This window comes from Phyllobates terribilis, unplaced genomic scaffold (assembly GCF_046119375.1).
Source record: "Phyllobates terribilis strain yellow unplaced genomic scaffold, ASM4611937v1 Scaffold_5__5_contigs__length_657084704, whole genome shotgun sequence".
In the NCBI taxonomy this organism is placed as follows: domain Eukaryota; kingdom Metazoa; phylum Chordata; class Amphibia; order Anura; family Dendrobatidae; genus Phyllobates; species Phyllobates terribilis.
Window position 1 is genome coordinate 6320336 of NW_027362765.1, and position 10116 is coordinate 6330451.

Sequence of the window (10116 nt, forward strand, 5' to 3'; positions counted from 1 at the left end):
TGATATGGAGTTAGACAGTTATCATTAAGATATTCTACAATAGCATCTCTAAGAAATCTTTCAAACAATTTACCCACAACAGACGTTAAGCTGACTGGTCTATAGTTCCCAGGGTCACTTTTAGACCCCTTTTTGAATATTGGTACCACATTTGCTTGGCGCCAGTCTAGTGGGACAGTCCCTGTCCATAAAGAGTGCTTGAATATAAGATACAGCGGTCTGTCTATCACATTACTTAATTCTTTTAGTACCCGGGGGTGTATGCCATCTGGGCCTGGTGACTTGTCTATTTTGATATTATTTAGGCGTTTCTGAACTTCCTCCTGGGTTAGGTGGGTGATATTTAGCGGAGGGTTTACTTTATCACTCTGCATTTCCTCCGATAAATTGTTTTCTTTTGTGAAAACAGTGGAGAAGCTATTGAGTAGGTTAACTTTACCCTCATCGCCCTCTATGATTTTACCCAGGTTATTTTTCAATGGGCCAACTCCATCAGTTTTAATCCTTTTACTGTTTATATAGTTAAAGAACAGTTTGGGATTCGTTTTACTTTCTTTGGCAATTAGTCTCTCTGTCTCCTCTTTTGCTTTACTTATTTGTTTCTTACAGATTTTGTTTTTTTCCCTATAAGATATTAGCGCTTCCTCGCTGCCTTCTTGTTTAAGTTTACCGAAAGCTCTTTTTTTGTTTTTCATTGCCCTCTTGACTTCCTTATTTAGCCACATTGGCTTCCTCCTATTCCAAGCCCTTTTATTCCCATAAGGTATGTACCTTCTACAGTGAGTATGTAGGACTGTTTTGAAAATTTCCCATTTTCTATCCGTGCTCCCATTACTGAAGATACTATCCCAGTCTATAAGGTGAAGGGCATATCTTAGCTGATCAAACTTTGCCCTCCTGAAGTTCAGTGTTTTTGTGACTCCCTTGCTGGGCACCCTACTGAAGCACATGTGGAATTGTATAATGTTGCGGTCACTATTTCCCAGGTGCCCCCCGACCTGCACCGTAGTTATTCTGTCTGGCCTGTTAGTTAATATTAAGTCTAAAAGGGTTGTTCCTCTAGTTGGTTCCTGCACAAGTTGTGACAAATAATTGTCTCTATATAAGAAACCTCCCCGTCGGGGAATCGAACCCCGGTCTCCTGCGTGACAGGCGAGGATACTCACCACTATACTAACGAGGATTTGGCCTTGCCAAAAATGTGGGTAAACAACTTTGTTTCAAGCATGTGAAGCTTGTTCAAACGCAACTGTGGCAAGTAACAGGTGTGGGCAATATGAAAATCACAACTAAAACCATATAAAAAAGGGAGAAGTTGATTCAATCTTTGCATTGTGTGCATATGCGTGGCACACTAAGCATGGAGAAAACAGAAAAAGGAGAACTGTCTGAGGACTTGAGAACCAAAATTGTTGAAAAATATCAATAATTTCAAAGTTATAAGTCCATCTTTAGAGATCCGGATGTTCCTCTGTCCAAGGTGAGCAACATAATCAATAAATTTACAACACATACAGTCAAATATGGTGGAGCTTCAAAAATGTTTTTGGGTTGTTTTGCTGCCTTTGGTCAGGTACCTTGACTGTGTGCAAGGCATCATGAAATCTGAAGATTAGCAAAGGATTTTGGGTCACAATGTAGTGCCTAGTGTCAGAAAGCTGGGATTGCATGCTAGGTCATGGGTCTTCCAGCATGACAATGACCCAGAAAATGGATGGAAACAAAGTGCTGGACAGTTCTGACTAGCAATGAATCCAGATCTAAATCCCATTGAACACCTGTGGAGAGATCTTAAAATTGCTGTTTGGAGAAAAACATTAACATTTGAAAGTCCTCAGTGGTTGATACAATCTTTTCAGTTAGCCATTAGTCAGTAAGCTTTCGAGACTACTCAGATCTTTTCAGTAGACATAGTATAATACAAAATCTGAAGAGTCACATATTTATACACAACAGGGCACAGGAATAATGCAATAGATAAGACAAGTGACGTGAAGCAGAACTATCAGTATGGGAGAGGAAGAAGCAGTTGTGGCCGTAAAAACGTTTGGCCACGAGTAGATCTATTCTTTTTTTCTTTTATTGTGTGGCGATGAAAATTTATTCTTGTTTTAAGTTTTTGCCCTGTCTCCACTACATACAGACTCCCAGTTGGACATTTGGTACATATAATTAAGTTCATTGTGATGCAGCTGAAAGTACCTGGGATCTTGTGGTCCTGATGTGAGTTGGGAATCTTTATCTTGTACATGGTCATTATAAATGGACGGGTTTTACATTTACAGTTGGTGCCGGTGAATTTTATAAGTTTCACAACAAAGGTGAAACTATCCTACCAGTCAGTTTGCTTTCCCTCCAAGTACCTTTTAATTCTAACAATGTTAGGTTTCTGGGAGATTATACTTGTTCCTTTTATTTTTGGTTCTCCTTAGCTTGCCTTCTTTGCCCTATATGAATGTGTTTTTGTTTCTCACTCAGAGTTTTCGTATTTTACTTCATACTTTCCTTTCCCCTTGTTGAGAGTGTGCTGAAGCCTCCCCTCTGGTTCCTCAGGAGGTACTCTTCAATGACTTATTAGGTAGTTAGGTGTGCGGTGGTGTTTTTAGTTGTGCAGCTAGGGCCTTTCTAGTCTCTACAGAGACTAGTTGGGTGTAGTTGCGGCATTCTCCCCTGTGTGGGTTCTCTGGTGCTTATAAAGATCCGATTTCTGGTTAAAACATTTCCCACATTCTGAACATGAAAATGGCATCTCCCCTGTGTGAGTTCTCTGATGTTTGATAAGACTTGATTTCTCTGTAAAACATTTCCCACATTCTGAACAGGAAAATGGCTTCTCTCCTGTGTGAGTTCTCTGATGTTTATAAAGATATGATTTGTGTCCAAAACATTTTCCACAATCTGAGCATGAAAAAGGCATCTCCTCTGTATGGGTTCTCTGGTGCTTAAGAAAACTAGATTTCTGGTTAAAACATTTTCCACATTCTGAACATGGAAAAGGCTTCTCCCCTGTGTGAGTTCTCTGATGTATAATAAGATTTGATTTCTGGTTAAAACATTTTCCACATTCTGAACACAGAAAAGGCTTCTCCCCTGTGTGAGTTCTCTTATGGTTGATAAGATTTGTTTTCTCTGTAAAACATTTCCCACATTCTGAACAGGAAAATGGCTTCTCTCCTGTGTGAGTTCTCTGATGCTTGATAAGAGTTGATTTCTCTGTAAAACATTTCCCACATTCTGAACAGGAAAATGGCTTCTCTCCTGTGTGAGTTCTCTGATGGTTGATAAGAGCTGATTTCACTGTAAAACATTTCCCACATTCTGAACAGGAAAATGGCTTCTCTTCTGTGTGGTTTCTCTGGTGCTTATGAAAACTAGATTTCTGGTTAAAACATTTTCCACATTCTGAACATGGAAAAGGCTTCTCCCCTGTGTGAGTTCTCTGATGTATAATAAGATTTGATTTATGGTTAAAACATTTTCCACATTCTGAACACGGAAAAGGCTTCTCCCCTGTGTGAGTTCTCTTATGTATATTAAGATATGATTTCTGTACAAAACATTTCCCACATTCTGAACAGGAAAATGGCTTCTCTCCTGTGTGAGTTCTCTGATGCTTGATAAGAGTTGATTTCTCTGTAAAACATTTCCCACATTCTGAACAGGAAAATGGCTTCTCTCCTGTGTGAGTTCGCTGGTGACGAACAAGATCTGATTTCTTATTAAAACATTTCCCACACTTGGAACAAGAAAATCTATTCTTTGCTGTGTGAATTTTTTCAGGTTTAAGAAAAGACTTTTTGGGAGGAAAACTATTTCTATATTCTGACCGTGAAAATGGCTTCTTTGCATTAGGAGCAGTTCGTTTTTTAGTGCTTATTTTGTGACTTTGATTTTCCTTAATAATCGGTAATGAATCAGATGACAGGACCTTTTGCAAAGGATCAGATGACAGATCTTTGCTGTGAAGGGATGATGGTAAATCTGGAGAAATGTCATTCACTTCAATTGTATCCTGTTGGATCTGAAAATTATCTGATTTAAAAATTGAAGATATCAGCTGTCCCTCTGATCTCCTGGTACAGACATCTGCCAAGAATAAAACCAATTATTATTTTTTAATAAAAATCCTTGAATTTTATATTTTTGAACATTTCTACTTAAACTGTCCATAAAAAAAGGCAAGTTATATAAAAAAAAATCACTTATTCACCAGGACAATGACTGTCTAATAGAAAACCTCATAGGATGAACCAGTAGAGCGAGGTGTTCAACTGTTTTTTCATTCTGCCTCCCTAATATGGAATAAAAAGCCACCAATGTTATGTAGGCAAAAATAATACCAATAAAAACTTCTACTCATCTCACAAATAACAAGTCCCCACTCAGGTCCATCATCGGTCAGTGGAAAAACAGAGGTTTCCACATTATTAGTGGCTCAAAGGCTCTTGAAAAGCAACATGGCTTCCATAAACCAATCCAGCAATATCCACTCTCCCAAAGTCAGATCTCCCCCTCGCTTCTGAGCCTTGCAGTGTGCCCAAACCACATTTAGCATCCATGTATTTGGCATTACTATAGTGAGAAGAACCCACTTAATTTACGGTGTGTGTCCCCTGGAGCACAATCTGGACACTATGTGTTGGGTAATAAAATGGCATATTTGCAATTTTCACTCTCCATCATCCACTGCGTGCTAATTTCTGGAAAGTGGCTGTGGAGTCAAAATAGTCACTACTCCTATAGATTAATTCACTGAGGGTTATAATATCGAAAATGGAGTCACTTTATGGGGATTTCTACTGCTCTGGTTTTCTGCAATTTTGTTATATTAGGGCTTCTGCAAATGGTGTGTCCCATCTCCTCTGGGATCTGCTCCTGCGACGTCAGCTTCTGTCACCAGACGCCTTATTCATTCTGCAGGCGGCGCTGGTGATGGAAGAGATGTCAGAACCAGAAGCCCTGAAAGGCGCAGGCTCTTCGCAGCCACTATGATTAGGGTCACTGGGACCAGTAGTACCATCCAGTCTGGCAGTATGGGTGTGTGTGTTGTCCAGCTGGAGTAATCTGCTCCCTGCTTCAGTTAACTGGAGAGCACCACACCCTACTAAAGCTGGAAGCATATTGCCGGAAGCTGCCAGATACAGCCTTGTTCTCCTCTGGTTCTGTCCTCTGTGCTCAGCTCCCGGCTTGTGTATTTTTCTCCTGTTGTGACCTCGGCCCGTTTACTGACTACTCTTGTGTCTTCTGATTTTGTATGTTCTCTGCCCTCCTGGTTCTGACCCGGCTACCTGACTATTCTTCTTCCCTTCTCACTCCACAGAACAGCAGGTAACACCGTGGCCCAAGCCTAGGGGTCTCTGTGTTAGTCCAGATCCATGTAGAGGGGTTAAAGGGTGATGAGCAAAGTAATTTGTGAAATATGTAAACGGGGTAGATAAGGCAAGCCTGTTTGTGGTAGTCATCTTTTGAGCTTCCAGGTGACCAAGACCAGTTCCCCCAATGCATTGTGTCTGCAAACTATTCCAGCAAGATCTGCATTCCTAATAGCTAAATGGCACTCCTTCCCTTCTTAACCTGCCATGTGCCCAGACAGTAGTGTACTACCGTATATAGGGTACTGTCAGATTGAAAAGTTGGAAAATAATTTGTAAGGTCCATTTGTTTCCTATTATCCTTTGTGAAGAATTCCAGAGTTATCACCACATAAAGTGACACATGTCAGATTTGAAAAATGGCCCTGATTAGGAACACAAAACTGGCTGCAGGAAGGGGTTAAATCAGAGGATTACTGAAGTCAAAAACTGTGACTATACACAATAACACATCTACTGAAATGATCAAACTCAACAGTCTTCATCAGAGAAAAATGAGTAACTAGTGGTGAAACCTCTCTGGGGTAATTAGAGTATGGGCTCGGTGGCTCTTGGCAATCTAAACTATCGTAAGGGACAATATTTTCTGTCAGATGATAAGAAATATTAGATGTTCAAAGAGAACTTTTTATAATACTGCAGAGCTGAGGTGTCTTAAATTTAGATCTTGGGCATTTGGAAGACGTAATGGAGATCTTTTTGAAAGACTACCAGGGAGTTACAGAGTCACATAAGTGAGGCCGGCCGATCCCACCACAATGAAACTATCATACAGAATGAACCTGTAAAAAAAAGAAAGAATATAAAAACATGTAACATCCCCAACAACAACGTATGTATGAGGGGAGAAATCCAACACTAAACTGGAGTCACACTCATTTATGGTGGACCATTGGAGCAACTATGAGTCCTGAGCAGAAGAGTAGAGAAAGTATTAGCGCCCCCATTTCAGGAGAGATTGTGCAGTAATCTGAATTCCTTAGGACTGAAAACAATGGAATTTATGATGTGGAGTGAATCCATGAAACCAGGGCTGGAGCCAACACATCTCCTGCAGGCGTGAATAAATGTATATTACAGCCATCAGCCACGCACAGCTTAGAGATATATCATGGCACAGGTGTAATGTTTTCTGTATAGTTTATCACAATCCTGTTTGAAGTTAGTTGGTTTTAGAAGAAATTGAAAAGTCAGGATAAAGGGAAACTCTGTTGTTATTGTACAGAAATTCACACTTGGCCCTCACTGCACATTTAATGTTGTCGATCATAAAAGTGAAGTTTGGCCAGAAAGACTGGACCTGGTCTTGTAGGGACCATATGAGCACATTCAGCAGCACAGAAGGGAGAGAAGGTAGATTCATCCAATAAGATATCAGGAAACTAGGAAGCCAACAGCATCATTACCCTCCGCTTTCTCTTACAGGCCCATCAGAATTTTACTTCAAGCGATTTTCTAACTTGTCAGCACATTCTACGTAAACTGTCATTTGGCTTTGTAGTTTACAGATTTGGGCAGGTAACGGACAGTGTCTTCTAATCCCAGGGGCAGAGGCGTACATAGGAATCATGAGGCCCCATAGCAGAAGTTCTAATTGGGCCCCCCCCCCGCAAAAAAAAAAAGTAAATAATTGTCAGGGTCACAGAAGAGCAGATCTCACAACTTTCCAGCCTTTATATAGTAATTTTCCTCCTGCTGAAGTCCTAGATCCCTCTTTCATTGCCCCATAAAATGTGATGCCAACAAAAGTGCCCCCCCCCCCCCCCTAAACACAGTATGATACCCCCATGGTGCATTCCTCATTAGCCTCTACATGCACAGTATAATGACCCTACTGTCAGGGCTGTGGAGTTGGAACCCATTTTGGTGGAGTCTGAGTTGGTATAAAATGGACCGACTCCGACTCCTAAAATATATAATAAATTGGGTGCAGTAGTTGAATACAGTTTGTGGGGAATATTTTTTCATAAGAATTTGGGAAAGTTCTGAAATGTCCTATAAATGTCTGTCCTATTCCTGATCTAAGAGTCTAGACTTTTAGCTGAGAAGAATCTGTGCTACAGTAAATTTATCACTTAAACATGAGCCGTGTATGAGGGAGTCGGAGTTGGATTCGATGTCATGGAAATTGAGGAATCGGAGGTTTAGCTTACTGACTCCACAGCCCTGATTACTATACCCCACCTTAACTGCCAGGACAAAGTATGGTGAGCCCAACACACAGGGGTGGATTAAGTGTAGCAAGGGCCCCGGGCAGTTTAGAAGGCGTGCTCCCCCCACCCCCACACACACACACACACACCTGATGTATCACATGATCCCCTGAGATAGATCATGTGAGAGTTCACGTGAAATTAATTTGGCAGAATATTAATTATAATAATTTTTTTTAGGCTGTGTGCCCACTATGCATTTTTTTAAGCGTTTCCGCAGCGGCAATTCCACTGCAGAAACGCTTAAAAAACGCTTGGTAGAAGGTCTGCCATGTTCCCCAATGATAATCCGCATGTGCTGTGCACATGCTGCGGAAATTTCCACTGCGAATTATCATTGCGGAAAAATCCGCAGCACTACAAATTAATTTGCGGAAGCGTTGCGTTTTCGCCACCATTGACTTGCATTGGAACGCATGGAATCCGCATCACTGCATCTGTAGATGCACATTCCATGCATTTCAATGTGCGGATGGTACCCGGGTTTGGAGAAGAGGAGACTCTCCTGCGGACCCGGGTACCATAGAACCTGTAAAAAAAGAATAAAATAAACATTAAATATTATACTTACCTTCTGATGGCCCGCGGTGTCTTTATCCGATGCGTCCTGGCTTGCCAGCAGCTCGCGATGGTCTGAAAACCTGCCGTGACGTAATTTAGTCATGTGATGGGTCACGCGACCGTTGACGTCGGCAGGCCATCAGAAGGTATATTTATTTTTTATTTTTTTACCATTCTTTTACGGTCACACTATATAAATCCATGCCGCTTGCTGGTTGCATGGATTTATATAGTGTGACCAAGTTGTCAAGCACTTTCCAAGTGATGCTAAAATCGCTTGGAAAGCGCTTGTCAACCCGCATGCAGAAATGCATGTGAAGAACGCTTCACATCCGCATGTCTTTGGCAGGAAAAAAGCATGTAAAATTCTCATGCGTTTTTTTCTGCCAGGGAGATGCAGAAACGCTCAAAAAAAATCCGGAGCATTTCTGCATCGTGGGCACATAGCCTTACATTAATTGTATGACTTAATATTGAGCACACGTAGTCATCTATACACAGCAGTAGGCCGCACGGTGCCATCTATACACAGCAGGAGGCCGCACGGTGCCATCTATACACAGCAGGAGGTCGCACGTAGCCATCTATACACAGCAGGAGGCCGCACGTAGCCATCTATACACAGCAGGAGGCCGCACGTAGCCATCTATACACAGCAGGAGGCCGCACGGTGCCATCAATACACAGCAGGAGGCCGCACGTAGTCTTCTATACACAGCAGGAGCCGCAAGGTGCCATCTATACACAGCAGGAGGCCCCACGTAGCCATCTATACACAGCGGGAGGCCGCACGGTACTATCTATACACAGCGGGAGGCCGCACGTAGCCATCCATACACAGCGGGAGGCCGCAAGTAGCCATCCATACACAACGGGAGGCCGCACGTAGCCATCTATACACAGCAGGAGGCCGCACGTAGCCATCTATACAGAGCAGGAGGCCGCACATAGCCATCTATACACAGCAGGAGGCCGCACGTAGCCATCTATACACAGCAGCAGGCTGCACGGCGCCATCTATACACAGCAGCAGGCGACACGTAGCTATCCATACACAGCGGGAGGCCGCACAGTGCAATCTATACACAGCAGGAGACCGCACATAGCCATATATATATACAGCAGGAGGCCTTATGTAGACATCTATACACAACAGGAGGCCGCACGTAGCCATCTATACACAACAGGAGGCCGCACGTAGCCATCTATACACAGCAGGAGGCCGCACGTATCCATCTATACACTGCAGGAGACCGCACGTAGCCATCTATACAAAGCAGGAGGCCGCACGTAGCCATCTATACACAGCAGGAGGCTGCACGGTGCCATCTATACATAGCAGGAGGCCGCACGGTGCCATCTATACACAGCAGGAGGCCGCACGTAGCCATCTATACACAGCAGGAGGCCGCACATAGCCATCTATACACAGCAGGAGGCCGCACGTAGCCATCTATACACAGCAGGAGGCCGAACGTAGCCATCTATACACAGCAGGAGGCCGCACGTAGCCATCTATACACAGCAGGAGGCCGAACGTAGCCATCTATACACAGCAGGAGGCCGCACGTAGCCATCTATACACAGCAGGAGGCCGCACGGTGCCATTAATACACAGCAGGAGGCCGCACGTAGCCATCTATACACAGCGGGAGGCCGCACGTAGCCATCTATACACAGCGGGAGGCCGCACGTAGCCATCTATACACAGCGGGAGGCCGCACGTAGCCATCTATACACAGTAGGAGGCCGCACGTAGCCATCTATACACAGCAGGAGGCTGCACGGCGCCATCTATACACAGCGGGAGGCCGCACGTAGCTATCTATACACAGCGGGAGGCCGCACAGTGCCATCTATACACAGCAGGAGACCGCACGTAGCCATATATACACAGCAGGAGGCCGCACGTAGCCATCTATACACAGCCGTAGGCTGCACGGTGCCATCTATACACAGCAGGAGGCCGC

The 10116-nt window shown here is 43.4% G+C and overlaps 1 protein-coding gene and 1 non-coding gene across 2 annotated transcripts in view; both read right to left on the reverse strand.

Annotated features, from left to right (window-relative positions):
- Positions 1-805: 805 nt before the first annotated feature.
- LOC141271720 (uncharacterized) overlaps positions 806-10116 on the reverse strand; it is a 152239-nt gene continuing 142928 nt past the window's right edge. The window contains exon 11 of the mRNA XM_073681816.1: positions 806-3708. Within this exon, the coding sequence (XP_073537917.1) occupies positions 2642-3708 (1067 nt within the window). The 3' untranslated portion in view covers positions 806-2641. The remainder of the gene's footprint in view (positions 3709-10116) is intronic.
- Positions 1112-1183, reverse strand: TRNAD-GUC (transfer RNA aspartic acid (anticodon GUC)). Its single transcript has one exon. It is a non-coding gene; the product is annotated as a tRNA-Asp (tRNA).